The 22,577-nt window shown below is 31.1% G+C and overlaps 1 protein-coding gene across 20 annotated transcripts in view; it reads right to left on the bottom strand.

The window, feature by feature from the left end:
- Positions 1-22,577, bottom strand: part of LOC140431103 (leukocyte elastase inhibitor-like) — a 228,099-nt gene that overhangs the window by 72,568 nt on the left and 132,954 nt on the right. The window contains exon 4 of one of the 20 annotated variants that reach the window (XM_072519083.1): positions 8,181-8,557. The exons of 17 other annotated variants lie outside the window; for them this stretch is intronic. In XM_072519083.1, the coding sequence (XP_072375184.1) occupies positions 8,406-8,557 (152 nt within the window). In that variant the 3' untranslated portion in view covers positions 8,181-8,405. Of the gene's footprint in view, positions 1-8,180; positions 8,558-18,675; positions 19,105-22,577 lie in introns of those variants that run through there. 2 more of the 20 variants (XM_072519119.1, XM_072519093.1) reach the window with 2 other exon arrangements.

Here is a 22,577-nt window from a genome sequence, read left to right as displayed (position 1 = left end):
TTATTTTAAAACATAAATGATGTATCCTCCATATGTTACTGACTTACTAACATTGGTATTTTCTTTCTATTGCCATCCCCTTTTAATATGGGTAACCAGATCTGTAGTATGGGTAATCAGAACTGTATTCCGCGAACGAATTTGAGACGCAATTGGTTTCATTTAATATAATTAAAGCCGCCTGTTTGATTTTTCTCTTTATACCATCTGTATCTTTTATGACTATACTTGAATCGTTCCATTGAAACCTATGTTCATTTTGTCATGCGTGTTTACACCTTTGAGATCTATAAAATTTTCTAATTTTAATATAAGATTGATGTGCACTTTATTTAATGGCCTTTATGTTTCACCTAAATAAAACTGATCGCATTCACAAGGTATTTTATACATAAAATTTTTTGTTCTTTCTTGTTCATTGTTAGGTTTAGTTTTAGATAAAATAGATCTCAACGTGTTTGTTATTTTAATGTTGTTGAAATGTTGAATTTATTTACTATCGTTTCTACTTACCCTGATAATCCTTTTATGTTCGGTATTATTATTTCTTGTGGATGTTATAGGAAAGGATCCCGGTCCAAGCAATTCTGTTCCGTTCGGTATATTTCTGGTGTTTATGTAATTTACGAAACAACCAAAAATATTGTTTATATTAAAATAAAAGGCAAAATTAACAAGCTGAGGATGGGAAAGGCACATTTTGATGTCAATCATATTATTACGTATTGGCTAATCGAACATTTCGATGTGTATAACACCCACAACACCAGCTTTCAACCTAAACGAAACAGCTGATAATTTAAAAGATGAGTAGAACGGGAGTATTTGTGAAGTCAAAGTAAAAATTCAAATTAAAACGAAAGATGGTGACGAAACAACCAAAGACTAGATAAGAAAATGCTCAATAAAATGGTAGCACAATAGATATTTATCCAAGATCATCAATTCTTTAGCTTGAACAAATAAAAGTGTACTGTTAAAGATTTTTGACAATATAATCCTTAGTGATGGCGAGTGCTTTGTATACTTTTGTATACATGTACTATATTTTAAAAGGATTACTATATTTCGCCTAATTTTGACGAAATTGAAAAACCTGACAAATTCCTTAAAAAAAAAAAGATTAACAAACACAAGGTTTATAATTAGAAAACTTAATCCATTGAATAAAACAAACGATTCATAAAGTTAACTTGTTCAACAATGTTTAGTAGAAAGCCATCCTGAAAATATTACTAGAAAAGAAGATACATATACCAATTGCTAAAGTAAAATACTAGTAATAAAACAATATTACTATAGTAGGTAATAAAACTAGACCGAGACTAGAATAACAACCGAAACCGTACAAAACAAATCAACACTCGGCTCAATTAGATCTAGTTGTTGAATTGTCACTTGCTTTTGTTCTTCATTTTCATTTTATATTATACTGTTACGATAAATATGACTCATATTTAACCTGTAAACATTTTATTATTCTAACAAGTATTTTCTAGTAGGTTCTCCGGTCCGCTAAAAACCGGTCTGGCATTCCATCCTATTCGAAAAGGGTCAACACAGGTCGCCGTCCGAATTCGAGGGGACTCCAGAATAACGGCCATTATATATATATATATATATATATATATATATATATATATATATATATATATATATATATATATATTTATATAGACATTTTTATTTAAAAAGTAAGTTAGTCTGAATAGTTTTATCGAGTTTGAAGAATTGTAATGCGGAAATGTAGTATATAAATTAGAATCGTGTAAATAGTGTCAGTGTAAATAAATTATTGTAAGACTTAGTTGAGAACGCCTATGAATAACTGTTCTGATGAGACTTATTAAGTCTAAATACGTATCAACAGATACATAGACGCTTTGTACGTGAAATCAAATCTTTGCTGTCTTTTTCATTTTATTCGGATCTACTCTGTATGAGTACAAGAAACAAATTCGTTAGGATTTCTGCTTAGTTGATAGACATGTCGTGGAATGCAAATTTTAGATTCCCCATGTCTCTATTAACATCTTTATCAACGTCTGTTATACCTTGCATTTTTAGAAGGTTCAGATTAACGCAGAAATCTGAATTTGTTTCGAAACTATCTTACCGATTTTTCAAATACATTTTGTTTGGTACGAACAATATTATTTTTTAACATTTTACATCGTTTTCTCGTTCCTTTGTCACGATTCGTTAGAATCCCACACAAATTTAAGGTAAAGTATTTCTTTTTTGTTACAACATATGAGTTGGATTTCAAGAACATCAATTGCAAGAAGCAGAATTTTCAAGATCTCTTCAGCACAGATAAATACTACCAAAAAGGAGAGGAAATAATGCGCCACATAGAACAAGGTAAAGATACGATACTTGAAGACACTTTATACGACACAATGTGACTAAAGAATAAAAAACTACTTCAGAAATGAAATAATTACAAAGTGAATATACTAAAAGAGAGAAAACTAGTGGTGTAGGAATTTAGAAAAAAATTTAAAAATATGTTTAAATTTTAATTATATCTTAAGAGGGGGTCAACCCCCCCCCTCCCTTAAGATATAATTAGGAATTATATACTGAAAACTTAAGTCGTTCTCACAAAAAATATAATAAATACCAATGTGGAATTAGACAAAAAGATCAGTTCATAGATAATATATGTGTGTTAGTTAAGACGTACGTTTTTAAGTCAATTAAACGACTAAACAGAGAGCTGACAGGAACATTTAATAAAATATTAAATGCACCTGTCAAGTAATGTAATATTAAAAATGCAGTTAGGAATATAGATGCAACGTCAATAGTACTTGTAATCATCATACAATTCAATTTTATTGACTTAATACATAATATATGTATTTGCCTATTCGCTCCGTGCGTGACTGACGCGACACCTACCGCCTTCATCTGATTGTTTTGGACCTACCAATTTTCAGGTTAAACATATGACATATGTTTGCCATTGTTAAATACAGGTGAAATTGACAATTATTAATAATTAAGTTTTTAATATTTTTTCAGTTTATGTACAAAATAAATGTAGTATTAAAAACTGGGTTTCTCAAAATTCATCATAATATATCTTTTTAACCCCAAACGGAAAAGAAAGGGAAAAATCTAGTACTGGCAAATCAAGTTTTTCAAGTGAAAGAGCATATAATTAAACACAGTAATAGAAAAAGGTATGATATAAAAGCTTAAGTCATCAGGCACTCTGCAGTTAGCTTGAAGCCTTATAAAATATCATTTAAGGTAAATTATTTAAATATTTCCTATTTCAATTGCATAAAAATGAGATTATGTGATATTTACTTTTTCATATTAATAGCACGGATCCATCTTTTTCTTTTCTCTATTTTATATGTAATCTTTGGGAACCTATAAAAACTACACTTACTATTTTTGCTATTATTAGCACAATTAAATACGCAACATGTATTTGCACACATTTTTGATAAAATTTATGCGTAAAAAGATAGTGTCCAATTTTGTCATATTTCGCCTCTACGCACGCTGGCATCGTTTCAAGGTACCCCTACCATGGTCACGCACGGAGCGAATATACGATAATACCATAATACTGTCAAGTTAGAGCAAAAGGGTGCTGAGTAGTGATGGGATAATTTGAATTAAAAATCCTCAGTTATCCAAAGATTGAAATACTCAGAATAATCCGATTATTACATTCGAGTTACGAATATATTCGCTTAATTCAGTAACATACTTGGACTAATGTCAGAAGTGACTACCGAAATATATTCTACAACGGTGTGATATACTATTACATCGCATTCGATATCCTAATCGATATTCGAATATTGTCGACAGGAATGAAATAATTTCAACGAAAATTCGGATTCTCACTGAATAAAGATGTTTAATCGAATCCAGTTTTAAGCCAGACAAGTTCAAAAAATAACTGATCAGCACGAGTAGAGGTGACACGTATGAAATTAATACATAGCTAAATAGCTACTCACACTGACCAATTGGTTTCTGACGATTTTTGTGTCGTTCGACCATTCGTTGGTACAAGCTTATGATAAATGAATTATTTTGGGGTTAAGGACGATTGAGGCGATTGATGTTAAGAGGTTCGAAAAAAAAAACAGTAATATAATAATATATTATAAAATAAATTAAACTTCATACACAAAGTAAGAGTAAACACAAATAATTTTTATACTGTCAAATAAAAAACGTATTTCGGTGAAATCGAGACGAAAAATATAAAAATAAATTACCAGTGAGAATTAAAAAAAAATATTTGATCCAAATTTTTAGGAGGAAGTTTACTTCTCAAGTTTGATCATTTTCCTGCTTTTGAAATGACTCTTTCAGACGATACAGAAGTTCCAGGAGTCCACAAATATTTCACTGCCAACTCATACACAAAAATGTTGTATTTCTGATACCTTTCTGTCAAAATGGGACCATATATTCAAGTTTTCTGTAGAGGGTTGATTTATCTGACAAAAGTTTGTTTTTAACTGAGGCGAAGCAGTCGACTCTGTTTTTTGACTTAATATTAATTTATTTACGTCGGTCACCCACTTTTCTGCATTGTTGGTGTTCTCTTTATTGCCGAATGCAATTTTTTTAAATCTTGAGTCAAGAAATGTAGCTTTGGCAATAGTTTTACTTAACTCAAAACCCAAACCACCCAAACTGGTGGGCAGTTTATAACAATTTTAATTTAAGAGAATTTCCAACATTTGCTACAGTCGTAGTATTTTGTAGCGTAAACTGTATTTCTCGAATTATCGGTATTAACAAGGACACTGTAGGGTAATTCTCACCATATATTAGTCTTGTTTTATCATCTGCTGGTTTTAACACCGTTATGCAGTCATTAACTTTTCAGTCGTCTACATTAAGAAATTCTGGTGATTTAGACAAGTTTGCTACTGCAACACACAATGGATTCTTTATTTCCAAAAGTCTTTGTAGCATATGGAAACAAGAATTCCATCTTGTAACGACCTCCAGTTTTACCTTTAGATTAGGTAATCCCATCTGTTCTTAAACGGACCTAAGTTTATCGAATGCCAGACTACTATGTTTAAAATGGTTTACAAGTCACTACATTTTTTTAATGTCATTTAATTCTACAATATCTGTCAAACTCTTTGTTACTATTAAATTCAAGGTATGAGCAACACATGGAAAATGAAAAATTTGAAAATAATTCGAAATAGCACTTTTAATATTCGCCCCGTTGTCGGAAACATCCACTATCATTTTATTTTTAATTTTTCAATGCTTAAAAATATCACCCAATGTTATGCTACATTTTCACCCGTATGTGATCCTGGTAGTTCCCGCGTTGATAAAACAGGTGAGCGTAGGACACTCTTAAAAATAAAATGGCCTGTTACCGTTATATACGCTTTATTACTATCAGATGTCCAAATATCTGTAATAACAGAAATATATTTTACGTCACTTCGTTTATGTTACTATCCGAGTATTAAAATCATCCGAATATTCCCATCACTAGCGCTGAGTGAAAAAATATTGAAAAGTGGAATTTAATCTAAATATCTAAATAACATCTAATCTAATTTATATTTAAATGGGAATAAGCCACAATTAAAGGTTAAAATACGTTTATTGACGTTTCAATTTCCACTTCGGAAATCGTTCTCAAAATACAAACATTAGTAAATTAAACAAATTTTGTTTTTTGTTACTTAGTGAAAAATTCTTCTAATAATTTAATTTTATCTGACTCATCTATATTAACAATTCAGACATACCTTATACATTTTAAAGTAGACGACTTTAAAATGATATTGCCAATATTGTTGAGGTGCGTACCTGGGACGACTTTACTTATAAGATAGTTCATTCGATTACATGAAATCAACTTTAACTTGAGAATATCCGTCAGAAAAGATCATAACATGTAATTCGTCTTTAAAAAGACAAATACATGCCATGAAGACAGTAAAATTCTCCTGTTAGTGATTCCATAGTAAATTATGAGGGAAAAACCAGGAAAAAACCTCATAATACTATCCCGACATGGTAAGTATTTGATCGTGCATTTAGTTTACCTTCAATAAACACCAAATTCCGATTTTATATGTTTGTTATTTAAAAAAACATAAATGATGTATTCTCTATATGTTACTGACTTACCAATACTGGTATTTTCCTTTTAATAACTTTTGATAGTTTTTGATTAAATATTTTAAAACCAATTGCAAATAAAAATGACACATTTATAAAAAAATACACAACATTTTTTAAATAAATTATCAAATATTGAATTTAATCCAAATAATACTTTAGTAAGTTTTGACATAAATAGTTTATTTACGAATGTGCCATTAGATAAGACTTTAAATATAGTCAAGACAAAATTAGAAAGTGATGATACATTGGCAACTAGAACAAGACTAAATATATCAGCTATAATGGAGTTAATAACATTATGTACTGATAATACATACTTTCAACTAAATAATGAATTCTATAAACAAAGTTTTGGACTAGCAATGGGCTCTAGTTTATCTCCATTATTAGCCGATATATTTATGGAAGATTTTGAAACAAATATTATTTCTAAACAAAATTTAAAACCCTCAGTATGGTGGAGGTATGTAGATGATGTATTCTCAATGTGGCCTCATGGATCAGAGTTGTTGGACACATTCCTAAATGATATAAACGATAAAGAAGAGACAATAACATTTACCATGGAAAAGGAATATAATAACACATTACCTTTTCTGGATGTTTTAATCTCTAAGAACGATACTGGATACGAAACTCAGGTGTATAGAAAACCAACACACACCAACAGATATTTAAATTTCAAATCAAATCACAATATTAATATTAAAAAGGGAATTATTAAATCCTTATACGATAGAGCCAAAATTACTTGTTCTAACGAAAATTCGTTCTTGGAGGAAAAACATTTGTTAACATCTGTTTTATTAAAAAATGATTATCCTTTATCGTTTATAAATAAGGAATTTTCAACAATCGACCGAATAGAACAAAACAACTTAGAACGAGATCCTACAGCATATGCAAGGATTAATACGAGGAAAATAACAATACCATACATAAAAGGATTATCGGAAAAGCTTAAAAGGATAGGAAATAAATTCAACATTTCAACAACATTCAAAACAACAAACACGTTGAGATCTATCTTGTCCAAAACCAAACCTAACAATGAACAAGAAAGGACAAAGAATTGCATTTATAAAATACCTTGTGAATGCGATCAGTTTTATTTAGGTGAAACATCAAGTCCATTAAATGTTAGAATAAGTGAACATCAATCCTATATTAAAAATAGAGAATTTGATAGATCTCAAATCTGTAAACACGCATGGGATAATGAACATAGGGTTCAATGGAATGATTCAAATATAGTCCTAAAAGAAACGGATGGTAAAAAGAGAAAAATCAAAGAAGCGGCTCTAATTATGCTAAATGAGACCAATTGTGTCGTGAATTCCTCGGCAGAATGTAGTAGGATCTGGTTACCCATATTGAAAGAGGAAGTTATTAAAAGGAAAATACCAGTATTGGCAAGTCAGTAACATATAGAGAATACATCATTTATGTTTTTTTAAATAACAAACATATAAAATCGGAATTTGGTGTTTATTGAAGGTAAGCTAAACGCACGATCAAATACTTACCATGTCGGGATAGTATTATGAGGTTTTTTTCCTGATTTTTCCCTCATAATTTACTATGGAATCACTAACAGGAGAATTTTACTGTCATCATGGCATGTATTTGTCTTTTTAAAGACGAATTACATGTTATGATCTTTTCTGACGGATATTCTCAAGTTAAAGTTGATTTCATGTAATCGAATGAACTATCTTATAAGTAAAGTCGTCCCAGGAACGCAACTTAGCAATATTGGCAATATCATTTTAAAGTCGTCTACTTTAAAATGTATAAGGTATGTCTGAATTGTCAATATAGATGAGTCAGATAAAATTAAATTATTAGAAGAATTTTTCACTAAGTAACAAAAAAACAAAATTTGTTTAATTTACTAATGTTTGTATTTTGAGAACGATTTCCGAAGTGGAAATTGAAACGTCAATAAACGTATTTTAACCTTTAATTGTGGCTTATTCCCATTTAAATATAAATTAATTTAAAATGCCACAAGAAAATAGCTTCAGAACAACATCTAATCTTTTTGTCTTTTGAGATTTATTTCGTCTCCAATAGATGCAAATATATTAACAAAGACAAAATAGGTAAATGGAATTGAGTAAAAATTAAGTACAGTAGGAATACTCTCAATTTGATCAGGTTCCTATACCTAGTCAAAACCTAGAAGTCTTTTTTTGTAGATGTTAATAATAAATATCTTGATATTTACAAATTTAAAACATATTGCGACACTATTAATACGCCGGTGTAAACATTTTTCCAAAAAACAGCAGTTTACTCATATCGTTTTCGTCATTTTGTTCTTTTAATATAATTAAGAAGGAATGATCGGCAATGAAGTTTTCTGGCGGAATGGGCATAGCACTCATCAACATCATTCCTACACCTAAAATAAAATATTTTAATTTTTTATTACTTCCTTTTTAAATAAAGGGTTGCAGCTAATAATAGATAGACGAAGGGGTAGATGAAATAAGAATAACAACAAAATGCCGATTTTTTAGTAGATGAAATCTAAATATTTGTTTTCATTATTTCAAATCTTATATACTAAAACGCTAAGCCCTTTTCTTGTCCACCACTTTACTCAAAAACCATATTAGATAATTAAAATATTTTTTCGGAATATTATTAGTATTACGTATGAGATTGTCAAGATATACTTTTGGTACAAAAATTCACTTCCGGTTTTGAGATGACCGGAAGTTAAAATTTACTTTGTTTTAGACCCCACAATGTATATATGGATCGAAAGGTCTCGTCGAGACGAATCTAAATATGTACTTCCGGTTGCGATTCGACACCGGAAGTGACCCGAAACGCGCATAAAAACATTGTTTTCGACGAAATATTTCGTGATATTTAATACACTTTTTACTTGTATTATTATTGATGAATGTTATGTATATTCTTGCTTATATTGTTTGTATTGATCTCTTAATTTTTCTCGCAAAATAAAAATTTCATTTAAAAAACTCGATGTCGAGTTGGTCCGCTAGTATAATTTAAAATTCTTGGTAAATTTCAAAAGATCCATCAAGTAGTTATTGTTTTAATAAGTATGTTAGAACGGTACATAAAAACTGGGCACAATTCCGATGTAATAGTAACAAATATACCTGTTTTAAATTAAAGTATACCCTTTAGTTATTTCGTGCATAATAGATGTAAATATAATAACAAAACCCAAATATTTAAATGAATGGAGTACAAATAAGTATAATAGGTATACTCCCAATTTGACCCGGTTTCTATACTCAAAACCTAAAAGTCCTTACTGTAGAATGTAGATACTAATAATAAATTTCCAGTAACGTTATCTTGATGTTTACAAATTTAAAACATATTGTGGCACTACTAATACGCCGGTATAAACATTTTTCCAAAGAACAGCAATTTACTTATAGCGTGTTCGTCACTTTGTTCTTTCAATATTATTAAGAAGGGATGATCACCAATAAAGTTTTCTGGCGGAGTGGGCATACTCATCAACTTCATTACTAAATCTAAAATAAAATATTTTAGACGACAATCAAAATATCACTTCCTGTTTAAATAAAGGTTTGCGACTAATAATAAATTGAAGAAGTGGATAGACGAAAGAAGAATTTAAAAAAATCCTCATCTCTGAGCATGTATTTATATTTTTAATAAACTATATATACATTAATTCAAATACAATTTATTATTCTTAGAAAATTTTAATATAAGTGTAATCGATCACAGTACCTATATGTAGCTACAAATCAAGACTGCTTGCAGTTACTCATCGACAAGACCGCAATTTGGAATTTGTGTAACTATTTTTAGAGCAGATATCGTTTGGTTACGTCCGAAGAAATTATGGGTTAGGTAACTGTTGCTTCATTTGAATGTTTCATCGAACATTCAAAATTTTTGGTAAATTTCAAAAGTATGGTTGTTCATATTTCTTTAATTTTATATGATAGAAAGAAATAAGAAGAGAGCTCAGGCAGGAGTAGCGTGCATGATAAAGAAGGAGAGTATCAACAAAATAAAAAATTGGATATATTACAACGAACGTATACTAAGAGTAGACATAGATATGGATACAGAGGAAACCAATACAAACACAAGAAGTGATAAATGATTGTACAGAGAAAATTGCGATCACAGGAGACATGAACAGTAGAGTGGGGAAAGAAACAGAAAAATGGAACAATGTCATCGGACCTTATGGGGAGGAAAAACTCAACAAAAATGGAAAATTACTACTCGAATTCTGTCTAGACAATAACCTGGTGATTATGAACACACACTTCCAACATAAAAGGATACACAAGATCACAAGAGAAGTCAAATCAAGAGACGAACAATCAATTATAGACTATACTATAGTGCAAAAAACAGAGAAGAACTGGATAAGAGACGTAAGGGTAAAAAGGAGTTATGAAATTGGTAGTGACCACTATCTACTAGAAACCACATTCAAAAGCAAAAGAAAAGAAATAAAAAGAAATGAGAACATAAACAGAAAACACAAAGAAATAATAAAAATTTATAAACTAAGGGAAGAAACAACGAAAATAAGATACTCAGAAGGACTAGAGAATGAGATGGACAATGAACATGAAATAACAGAAACAATAGAAGAAGAATGGGGAAAATTTAAAAATACGATGATAAAAACAGCTAAATCAATATGTGGAACTACAAGAAATAACAACAGAGGGAAACGAACATCTTGGTGGAACGATGAAGTGAAAAGATAAATAAAAGAAAAGAAGAAATTATGGAAAGAATACATACAAGACAAAACACAACAAAAATATGAAAATTATAAGAGACAAAGAACAAAAGTTAAAGAGATAGTTAAGAAAGAGAAAAAGAAAAGTTGGAAAAAATTCGGGGAAAAAATGGAAGAAAACAGCACAGAAAACGTAAAATTATTTTACAGAACACTGAAAAACCTAAGAAGCAACAAAGAAACGAAACTGGAACAAATAATGAACAAGGAAGGAACAATACTAAACGACAATAAGACAATAATGAAAAGATGGAGGGAACATTTTCAGCTGATACTGAATGGAAATCAAGCGAATTCAATGGAGAAGGAAAGCCACAACAAGAGAATATCCATGAGAAACACGGAAAATCCAGAAACTATAGAAAAAGAAGAACTGGAAGAAGCAATAAGAAAGATAAAGATTGGAAAAGCACCAGGAAGCGATGAAGTAGCACCAAAAATGATGAAATATATAGGAGTAAAAGCAAAAGAAAAATTGTTATACATATATAACCTAATATGGAAGAGAAAAGTAATACCCAGAGAATGGACAAATGCAGTAATTATACCTATATACAAGAAAGGAAACACAAGAGACTGTAGGAACTATAGAGGTATATCACTACTATGTGTAGCAGCAAACGTATACGAAACCATAATAGAAAGGAAAATTAGAAAAGAAATAGAACATAAATTAGACGACGTACAAAGTGGATTCAGGAAAGGACACAACACACAAGACCATATATTTACCATGCAACAAGTAATAGAAAAAGCTTTAAAGAAAAATAAAGAAATATATCTGAGCTTTATAGACATGGAAAAAGCATTCGACTCAGTCAAAAGAAAAGATATATGGGAAAGCCTAAAGAAGAAACAAGTAAGTGAAGAACTGATAAAAGCAACAAAGAGTATATACATGAAAACAACAAATACAGTAAGAATGTTAAATATACAGTCAGAACCGTTTGAAACAACTCAAGGAGTAAGACAAGGGGGAAGTCTCAGGCCAGTGCTATTCATAAATGAAATAGATGAGATAGTGAAAGAATGTAAGAAAACATTCAAGAAATACTGCATCGGTTGGAACAGAATGCAAATGATAAATGCTGAGATGTGTATATTTGCAGACGACATAATATTAATTGCGGCAACTGCAGAAAAACTGAAATACAACTTAGAGAAATGGAACCTAGAAGCAAGCAAATACAACTTAAACGTAAACAAAGAGAAGAGTCAGATAATGAAAATATCAAGGAAACACGGGACGGAAGATCAAATAGAAGTAATGATAGACCAACAAAAAATAATACAGACAAATTCATACAAATACTTAGGAACAGTAATCAACAACAAAGGAGACATCGAGGACGATCTTAACAACAGAATGGAAAACACAGGAAAACTATTCCAAGCACTAAATAGAGGATTCCTTAATAACAAAGAAATATCAACAAAGACCAAGATGACAATATACAAAACAATATATAGACCTACAGTGACATATGGAGCAGAAAATTGGATATTAAACAAAAGACATCAGAGCAGAATTCAGGCAGTAGAGATGAAATACCCCAAAAGAACGATAGGAGTAAAAAGAACTGATAGAATCAGAAATGAAGAAATAAGAGAAAGACTCAAAATCAAACCGATACTCGAGTCAATCAAGGAGAAAAAATTGACATGGTTCGGACATATAACCCGGATGGACAATAATAGACAAGTAAAAAGAGTGTGGGACGCCAAACCAATAGGGAAGAACAGAAGAGGAAGACCCATTAAAGAATGAAACAGTGACCTCTCGCGGATACTGCAGAGTAAGGGTAAGACTTGGCAGGAAGCAACACAGATGGCATCCAATAGGAAGGAACGGAGAAAGTTCGTTAAGAGCTAGGACACCTCAGAAGACTGTCAAATATTGTAATTTAATGAATTGTATTTTAAACGGCCCAACACCGAAAGGTAAAAATGGGTCTACTGATTAAGTAAAGTATGTAAGTTATATGAAAGATATAAAAGATAATAGAGGAGTTATTTTTTTAGTATGTTTCAATGGTACACAAACACTGCGCACAATTACGATCTAATAGAAACCAATAGATCTGCTTTGAATTATAGTATACCCTATTATGGTTTAAATATATTAATAAAACCAAAATATTTAAATGAAATGGTGTACAAATTAAAGTACAGTAGGTATACTCCCCATTTGATCAAGTTTATCTACGCAAAACCTGAGTGGTTTTAGTTAAATTGGCTGAAACTTGGCAGAGAGGTAGCTTTGCTCAGGCTGATCAAAAGTTCTCATTGTTTCAAGACTCAGAAATCAATTATTGTTTCTGAGTTACAAAACTTAAAACTGTTGGTTTTTAGATCATTTGAATAATATATATTTGAATAATATACTGTGTATTAGTAAATAAATGGGCTAAACTTCAGGAGGTGATTCTGCATGAAAAAATAATGATAGTTTGCTATATTTTATAAATGTACGTCCGCAAATGCTACGTTTTCCGAGATACGTGGTGTCTAAATTTTTCATAAAAGTGAAGATATTGCTGTAAAACCGGTTGATATATGCAAATGAAATGTTATGGGTTTTAAAAAGTAGTTATTACACATTTTTTGACATACAATCAAAAATTTTATATTCATCATTGGCGCTCATACGGGCAAGGGTCTTAATTTTTTAAACAAAAACATGGTATGACAATGAGATATTTCGAGAAAAAGTTCCTCTTGTTTTTTTTTCAAAGGAGGGCAGTTTTTATGCAAAAAATAAAACATCTACACTAAAAAAGAACTAAAAACTCTAAACATACTAAAGAACGTCATTCCCAAATCTAAAACAATATATTTTAGATAACAATAAAAATATTAGGTACTTCCTGTTTAATAAATAGTTGCGGCTAACACTAGATCAGCGGTCGGGGAACTTTTTTATTCATTACCCCAAAATATTATTGTGTATGTAAGTTGATATTAACACATGGCTAAGGAAAAAAAACGAAATCGCCTCTTTTTAGCATCTTTCATATTATATTAGCGTATACTTCTGTTGGTTTGTCTGTCTTTTAATGATATGCCCGCTATTGATCTTAATACTTTCATTTCGATATTGTTGATTTGTTGTTTCGTCTTTCTTGTATCGGTCCTTGTCTCCACTGCATATGCTAGGATTGGTCTTACTGTTGTATACTTTCATTTTGCTTTCCGCGGTCAGATATTTGTTTCTCCATATGGTTTCTTGGAGGCAACCACTTACTCTTGCCGCTTTTGATGCTTGCCTTGTGGTTTCTGTTCTTATATCCCTGTCACTAGTGATCTCTACTCCTAGGTAATTGAATTTCATTACTTGTTCTATAATTTTGCTATCTATTTCTAGTTTGCATCTACGCGGCTCTTTACTGATCACTATACATTTAGTTTTTTCTACTGATATTCTCATATTAAGTTTGTTTGGTGTGATATTGAAGGTGTGGAGCTGCCTGTGTAGGTCATCTTCGTTATCAGCAATTAGTACTGCATCATCGGCATAACATAGTATCGTGATTTTATGCGCTCCCATGTGGTATCCGTGTCGTTTTCTTACATCACGAATTATTTGATTCATCACCATATTGAATAACAATGGGCTGAGCGAGTCCCCTTGGCGGATTCCTCCTTTTAGTTCTATGCATTCTGTTTCCCCTGCTGGCATTATAACTCTGATCTTGTTGTTCTTGTTAATTTTATTAATTGTCCTTATTATCTGATGATCTACTTGTTCAGCTTGTAATAAATTCAAGATGTCATTTCGCTTCATCCTGTCAAAAGCACTTTTTAAATCTTCAAAGTACATGTATGCTGGTTTTCCATATTCAATAGACTTCTCTATTATTTGTATGACAATAAAAATTGCGTCTATTGTGCTGCGGTTCTTCCGGAAGTCTTGTTGTTCATCTGTCATGTTCGCTTTTTTCTCGATTTTATCTTTTATGACTGCCGTTAACAATTTTAATGTACTATTTATCAGACTAATGCCTCTATAATTTTCAGGATCTCTCGAGTCTCCCTTTTTAAGTATCGGTAGCAGGAGACTTTCCTTTCATTCCGCTGGTACTATTCCGGTAATTATTATATCGACGAATAATTTTAGGAGCCATTTACGTAGTGTTGTTCCTCCATATTTTAGCAGTTCATTGTTTATCTTATCAGGTCCAGGTGCTTTTCTGTTTTTTTTTTAATTTATTCATTCTTTCTGGTAGCTCTTCTTCTGATATTAGTACTCTATCGTGAGTTTCGTTAATGATTCTTTCTCTGTTCTCTTCTTCTCCTTCTCCATATAATTTCGTGAAATGCTCAGTCCATTGTTCCTCCGTAATGTTATCTATGCGTACAAATTCATTCAGTTCTGTTTTTTATCTCCTTATCATCTTCCACGCCTTTTTCTGGGATCCATAGAGGTCGTATTCCATATCTTTGGTAAATTTTTCCCAGTGTTCTTTTTTGATGTTATCTATTTCTTGGTTTACTTTATTCCTGATTCTCACGTAGTCTTCTCGTGCCTCCAGTGTCTTGACTCCTTTGCATGTTAGGAAAGCTTGTTCATTTTCATTTGTTAGTGCTTTCTCCCTTTCGTCATACTATGGTGTTTTGTATTCCTGTTTATTTCTGTTAACTTTTCTTTTACCTAAAGCTTCTTCCGCTGCTTATAGGATACATTTTTTAATAATTTTGAAGGTTTCTTCTATATTCTTTTTAGTCTCTAGGTAGTTTAGCTTTTCTGTTAGTCTGTTTCTATACATGTTTTGTGTCCCTTCTTCTTCTAAGCTTTCTATGTTTAACTTTTCTTGTAATTTTGTATTTCGCTTGCCTTCTGTGGTTATTGCTATGTTTATTTTTCCTAGTATCAGGCCATGGTCGGATCCTACATTGGCGAAAGATAGAGTGCGCACATCTGTTATATTCTTGGGGTATATTTGTCTGTTTGTTACAATGTAGTCAATCATAGAGTTACGTCCTCTTGTATCTGACCAGGTGATCTTATGTTGTATTGGGTGGTCAAAGTATGTGTTGTTAATTCGGAGGTTATTCATTAAACAAAGTTCTAGAAGTCTTTCACCGTTGTCGTTGAGCGTTTCTTCGTTAAATCTTTGTGTAACTCCAGCCACAATATACAGTTGAGGAAAAAAAAATGCGCCCCACAGAAAAATACGTAAATAATAATTTCTTGTTATTTTATAATTCATATATTTTTTTAGTATAATTAGAATCTAATAATACAAGAAAAATATCACATGATTTTTTATCATTTACTTATATTTTCTGAGTGGGCGAATTTTTTTCCCTCAACTGTTATACCAAATTGAAACCCATTGGGGTGCAATTAAGGGTTGACAATTTGGGGTACTGTAACAAATTATAGTAATAATAATAATTGTGGTAGAAACAAAAATTACAATTAAAAAAATTCAATTTAATTTTTTTTCGGCATTTTAACTATCTGAATAACCATCTACCAGAATGTGGCCGTCTAACCGGCTGTGCTTTACTGCGCAAATATATAACTCGAGAACACTCTAGTGGTATGGAATAAGATGGCGTGGCCCCCAAAATTTTTATTTTTACCCCATTTCTGGTAATTTACCCCAGTTCCCCGACCGCTGCCCTAGATTGAAGAAGGGGATAGACAAAAATGGAATAAAAATAAAATCCTCATTTTTTATTTGGGAACATGTGTTTATATTATCAAAAAACTGTATCTACATTAATTCAATTGTAATTTATTATTCTTGATAAATTTCAAAAATATAATGTGGGACAAAGGTTCAAATTTTAATTGTGCAAATTAATCATTATGCACAAAGGTATTAATCTATCAGTTATCAGTGAAACAAAAATTTAAATTTAAATTGTGTAAATTAATCATTATGTGAAAAGGTGTTACTCTATCACAGTACCTATTTGTAGCTAAGAATCGAAACTGACTGTAGTTACTTATTGAAAGTTATAGCTGTTTGGAATGTGGGTGTAAATTTTTTTTAGAGCACGTTTCGTTTGTTTTCGTCCGAAGTAATCATGGTTTAGGTTGTAGCATTTTATTTTCTTGAATTTAAAATTTTGGTGAGCACTTTACATATAACTATTCGTAGACCGTTTTTATTACGTACTTGAGTTCCCATGCCATTAGTTTTGTCTTGGTGTGATTAAGTAAGAAGTTTGAAATTTTTCTCACGAACCAAACTGTATATATAGAGGCAGCTTTACTCATAGTTTCATAGTAAAAACTCACGTATGTGGTAAGTTTAATTATTTTTTTGACATTTCATCTAAACACTAAAATCTAAAAGTTTTTTATATCCTGCGAATGACTGAGCTGGCACCCTTAAATTGTTTTGTACCGTTTTCGATTTCCGTACCTCTGCCGATAAGAAGAGAAGGACTAAAGGGTGATGTAAAAAAAATGTATACCCTTATTTTGTGTCGATTTCTGAACACATACTTTATTTTGGCGTTAGAATATGTGTCGGCAAGATTAATGCCCCTTCAATCACTGCTGCTTGAATTTGAGTGAGTATAAATATTTTTTTATCGGTCAATTAGGGACACATTTGTATTACCCATTAATTTATTGAATTCGTACTTATCTTTTTATTAAAGTATATGATTAATTTCGTATTTATTGAGAGTTACTCATTTATTAATTACAAAAATGTTATGTGTCTTTCTTTTTTGTGATATATTATAAGATAAACCAAAGATTGTTTTCGTTTCTTAAAAGATTGCAGTCTAATATCTTTTATTTATCATTTTTTTTTGTAAATTTTAAGTAGTAATTAATTTATGGTTTAAATAATCTTTTGTTTTCATTTTATTAAAGACCGCAATCTATGTAGTAATAAATTAATTGATGTTAATACGTGTCCTTAAATTTTTTGAGTATTTAATAAATACATTTTTTGAAGTTTACTATTTTATTGAAGATTTTTTTGCAGCATATAAGTAAACGTGTCAATTTTAGTAGTTTTGCTTATGCAATTCTTTGATATGTTTTCTGACGATTTTTGCAGTTGCTACAACTCAGTATTCTTGTTTTCCTTTTGTCAAACTCTGGCTATCAGCCATATCTCTACCTATTCCCGAGAATGAGAAACGATGCTTTCGTATTGTTTTTATGTACGATCGGCTTATTACCACCTGATCTTCTTCTCTTTGACAACTTGAGTTGATTTTCGTTACAAGGTAACTTGTTGCTTCATTTTAATGTACAATTGGAGAATTTACTGAAAGCAGCGTTCGAAAATAAAAACAACAAGCAGATGAATTTTTATCCGGTTTAGACGAATCTGATCATATATAGAAGTTATCGTAAAACAAATCATTGGTAGTAATTCAAATAACAAGAACATGATTTTTTGAAAATATGTCTGACAGGAAGTCTCATTATTATCGAAAGAATTGATTAATAAACTTAATAGAATAACTCAGGAACTCGGCTACAAAATTCAAAAATTGCACGACAGTTCTCAAATCGGCATCAGCGATAATATCCAAATAAACTTCCTCGAGATCATAGAAAGTAGGTATCCATTTTTGTGCAATTGCAAAATTAAAAAAAAAACGCAGAATTTTTGCAATTTTGTTTGTTTTCTTTTTTTTATATTTGTTATAGATTGGAACTACAGTTGCAACGTTAAATGTAATTTTTTGTTAGTTCAGTTAATGTTTGAAAGATATAAAAAGGCTGCGTTGAATTTTTAATCAAAAAGAATAAATTTAATTAGAACAATTTATTACTTTGTATCAGTTATAAAACAATTTATAAAAGCTTAAAAGTATAAACACGATGCAAAAAAGTGTCAGATGTCTTGTTTTGTTGAAGGCTAATATAGAGACAATTCAAGACCACAATTTAATAATTCCATAAAGCTCTATATGCAAAATATAGAAGCCATTACTAACTGGAAAATGTAAAAATATGAAGAATGGCTTAACATAATAGCTACTTTTTAAGTTATAATATGATTAATCCCTTTAATAATAGAAGTGAATATACTAATAAATCGGAGTAAAAACTTTTCCAGCAAAGAGGAAATTACTGCTAGAATCTTCGTCACTTTGTTGTTTCAACAAAATTAAGAAGGGATGATCTGCACTAAAGTCTTCTGGTGGAGGTGGCATACACCTGAACATCATTTCAAAACCTAAAATGTTAATATAATTTAGGAAACAACCAAAAATATTCGTTTGTACTTAAATACACGGCAAAATTAACAAACTGAGGATAGGAAAGGCATATTTTGGTGCTATTGATAAATATGTATTATTATGTAATGGCTAATCGAAAATTTAAATGTGTATGCAACCCACAACACAGGTCTCGAACCTAAACGAAACACTTTGGCCAGCTGATATTTTGGAACAGAAGTCAATAAAGAGTGTTGTGTGAAGCCAAAGTAAACAAATTAAAATGAAAGATGATGACGAAACAACCAAATATATACTAGTACTAGATAATAAAAATGATCATAAAATGGTAGCACAATAGATATTTATCCAAGATCATTAATTCTTTCGCTTGAACAAATAAAAGAAAGAGTACTCGGTAAAGATCTTTGACAAGATAATTTTTAGCTAATGGCGAGTGTTTCGTATAATCTTTCGCCTTTTTTTTCAAAAGGGAACCCTAAAGCAACACCGAAAACTATAATTCCATAAGTATGAAGTGTTACGATTCCCCAAATAAAATAGTTAAAATTGAAGAAGACCAAGAAATTAAAAAAACTTACAAATAACTTAAAAGTAAAATCGCTCGACAATGCTCAGTAGAAAGACCTTCTAAAAATATTACCAGAAAATAAGATAGATATACCAATCGTTAAAGTAAAATACTAGTATTACAACAATATTATAAAAGTAATAAGACTTGATCAAGAATGGAATAATATAACCGAAACTATAGAAAATAAATCAAGACTCGGCTCAATTAGACGAGGAAATAGCCTATCCCATATCTCCCTCACCAATTGCCTGTTTTAATATTAGATGTAAACTTGAGAACAACTTGATAACCATGGTTTGCTATACCGATAATACTACACTAATGGCTGAATAATGGCTGAAAAATAGAACGTTCCTTACAAAACTAAGCATAAAAATAGAACGCAGAATAGCAATGATTAAAGCTACTTTTATGAAAATGAAGACATTTCTTTGAAATAATAATATCAGTTTAAAACTAGACACTATCAAGCATGAATAGAATTGAAGCACTGGAAATGTGGATTTATAGACGGATCTGAAGATACATTCGACAGCAAGAAAAACTAATGAGGAAGTACTAAGGAGGATCAAAAAGGATACAGAATTGCTAAAGACTGTTAAACACCAGAAAATGGCTTATCTGGGACATAATATTACAACTGATCCTATAAAACAAAACAGAAGGCCGTAAAGCTGTAGGAAGAAAACAAGTTCCTTGTTTAAAAAACATTCGTGAATGGACTCAGATATCCAATGAAGAACAATTATTCCACGCGGCAGAAGATCGAAAAGCCTTTGCAATGGTGATCACCAACGTCGGATAATTCTGATATGGCACGTGAAGAAAAAGAAATATATTGGTTCAAGTAATACTTAAAGACAACAAAATAGTCATCAATCACTTATGAGTTTAAGAAATCTGTGTGCGTGTATGTGCGTGTGAGAGAGAAAGAGAGAGAGGTAGTGAGGATTGATGAAACTGAGAATGGGTCATAGGGGAAGGGAAAGAAAGGGAGAGGGAGAAAGAGAGATCAATTAACGTTGTAGATCAGAACAAAAAGGAATATTAATGTATTGCTCATATTTTATGTGAAATTATGAACAAACTCCAATTTGAACGGAAACTGAAGAATCGAAGGCGAGAAAAGAAAATTTCATGGTTAAGCAATTATTTAAAGAATTTCAGAAAAAAAAATAGAGGATACCTCGGACATAATACGTAAAGTACGGCTAAATTTTTGGAAGTATATGACAAAAAGAAATACAATATTTTGAAACAATAATATATAAAAATAGTACCCCTACAACGGAAGTATATGTTTCCAGAGGAAAAAGTACAAATAAAACAGTAACAAACTTTATGAAAGTCAATAAAAAAATTAAACTAAATCAAACTTGCCAACATATTGTAAAATTGAAATACTCTAGATACAGCATTTACTGAAGATACATTTTTACTAGTAAGACATTTGACTCCAACATTGTAGATCCGTTACTGACTTCCATTAGAGCCTATTGTTGTTAGGATGCTGTTAAACTATACTTTAAGTAAAGAAATACGTTAAATTTTTTTTAAATCTAATTATTAGTTGTTAATCACCTCAACCAAATTAACTCAATCAAAAAAGCAAATTCGAAATTAAAGAACAAATAATCTTAATCATTAAATTGTAAGAGAGTCTGATTTAATCCATTATTCGGGTTTAGACCCAATTACTTTTCAATGCATCAAACACAACGTTTCAATATCTTCACCAATAACTTGTTCCGGCATTTAATGAAACAAGGCAGAACTGATTACAATTATTTCTTCACGAACAAGCAAAGAGAAAATGGATAGGCTTATTGATCCACAGTAACTGTAGTAGCAAATGTACTCAGGCTATGTTTAAGATGGGAGACACAAAGTATCTTTTTTCCAAAATACCTCAGTGTGTTACCAAAATAAACTGTCATGTACCAAATAAAATAGTCATTTTAAATTATTTTGCCCTTGTATTAAATCTGTGAACTAGTCTTTGAATGGTATCTTCGTTTTAGGCTATCAATATTGTCTCGTCAGCGTAACAGAGAATTTTAATTTCGTTGTTCTGAACATCCACTGGACATCGAAAATCAGAATCTACAAAACTATTCCAGACCAGACCAATAGTATGTTATGGATGCGAGACATGGGTGATGACAAAAGACACAAAATGAAAGGTGGTCTTTAAAAGAAAAGTTTTAAGAAAGATATTTGGACCTATTAACAAAAACGGAGTATGGAGATCCAGGTACAACCATGAACTTTACCAATTGTTCAAAGAGGCACCGATATCAGAATTCGTTAAACTTCAGATACTTCGATGGGCTGGTCATGTAATGAGAATGGAGGCCGAAAATAGGCCTAAATAGTATAATACAGGGCCCAAGACCAAAAGGACGGAAGAGGTGGGAGGATGAAGTGGCATAGGATGCCCAAAATTTGCGAGACGTGAAAACCTTAAGAAGATTGGCACGGGACCGACAAGTTTGGAAACAGACTTTGGAGGAGGTCAAGGCTCGATTTGGGCTGTAGTGCCATTGGAGAAAAAGAGAGAGAGAGAGAGAAGGGGGAGAGACTAGTATTCCTTCAACGCAAATAAACTAATACAAATTAGAAATTGTATTCTATTAAATTGATCTACTATTGATGGAGTATTTACATAAAGTATGACGAAGGAATTTATCTATCTAAGATATACCAAATGAAAGTATCAACAAATAAAAAAACCTCGGGCTTTTATACGTAAATCTGCAGTGAGATCAAAAACTATCATTAATAATCATCCAATAGAACAGAAAATTGTAAGTACTGGGGATGTGATATGACACATGACGTGAAAAACGATGTCAGAACAAAAAAATCATGTCGGCCCGTACAACTCAAACGGTA

The sequence above is a fragment of the Diabrotica undecimpunctata genome, chromosome 1 (genome assembly GCF_040954645.1).
Source record: "Diabrotica undecimpunctata isolate CICGRU chromosome 1, icDiaUnde3, whole genome shotgun sequence".
Taxonomy (NCBI): domain Eukaryota; kingdom Metazoa; phylum Arthropoda; class Insecta; order Coleoptera; family Chrysomelidae; genus Diabrotica; species Diabrotica undecimpunctata.
This window is presented reverse-complemented; position numbering and strand designations above follow the sequence as displayed.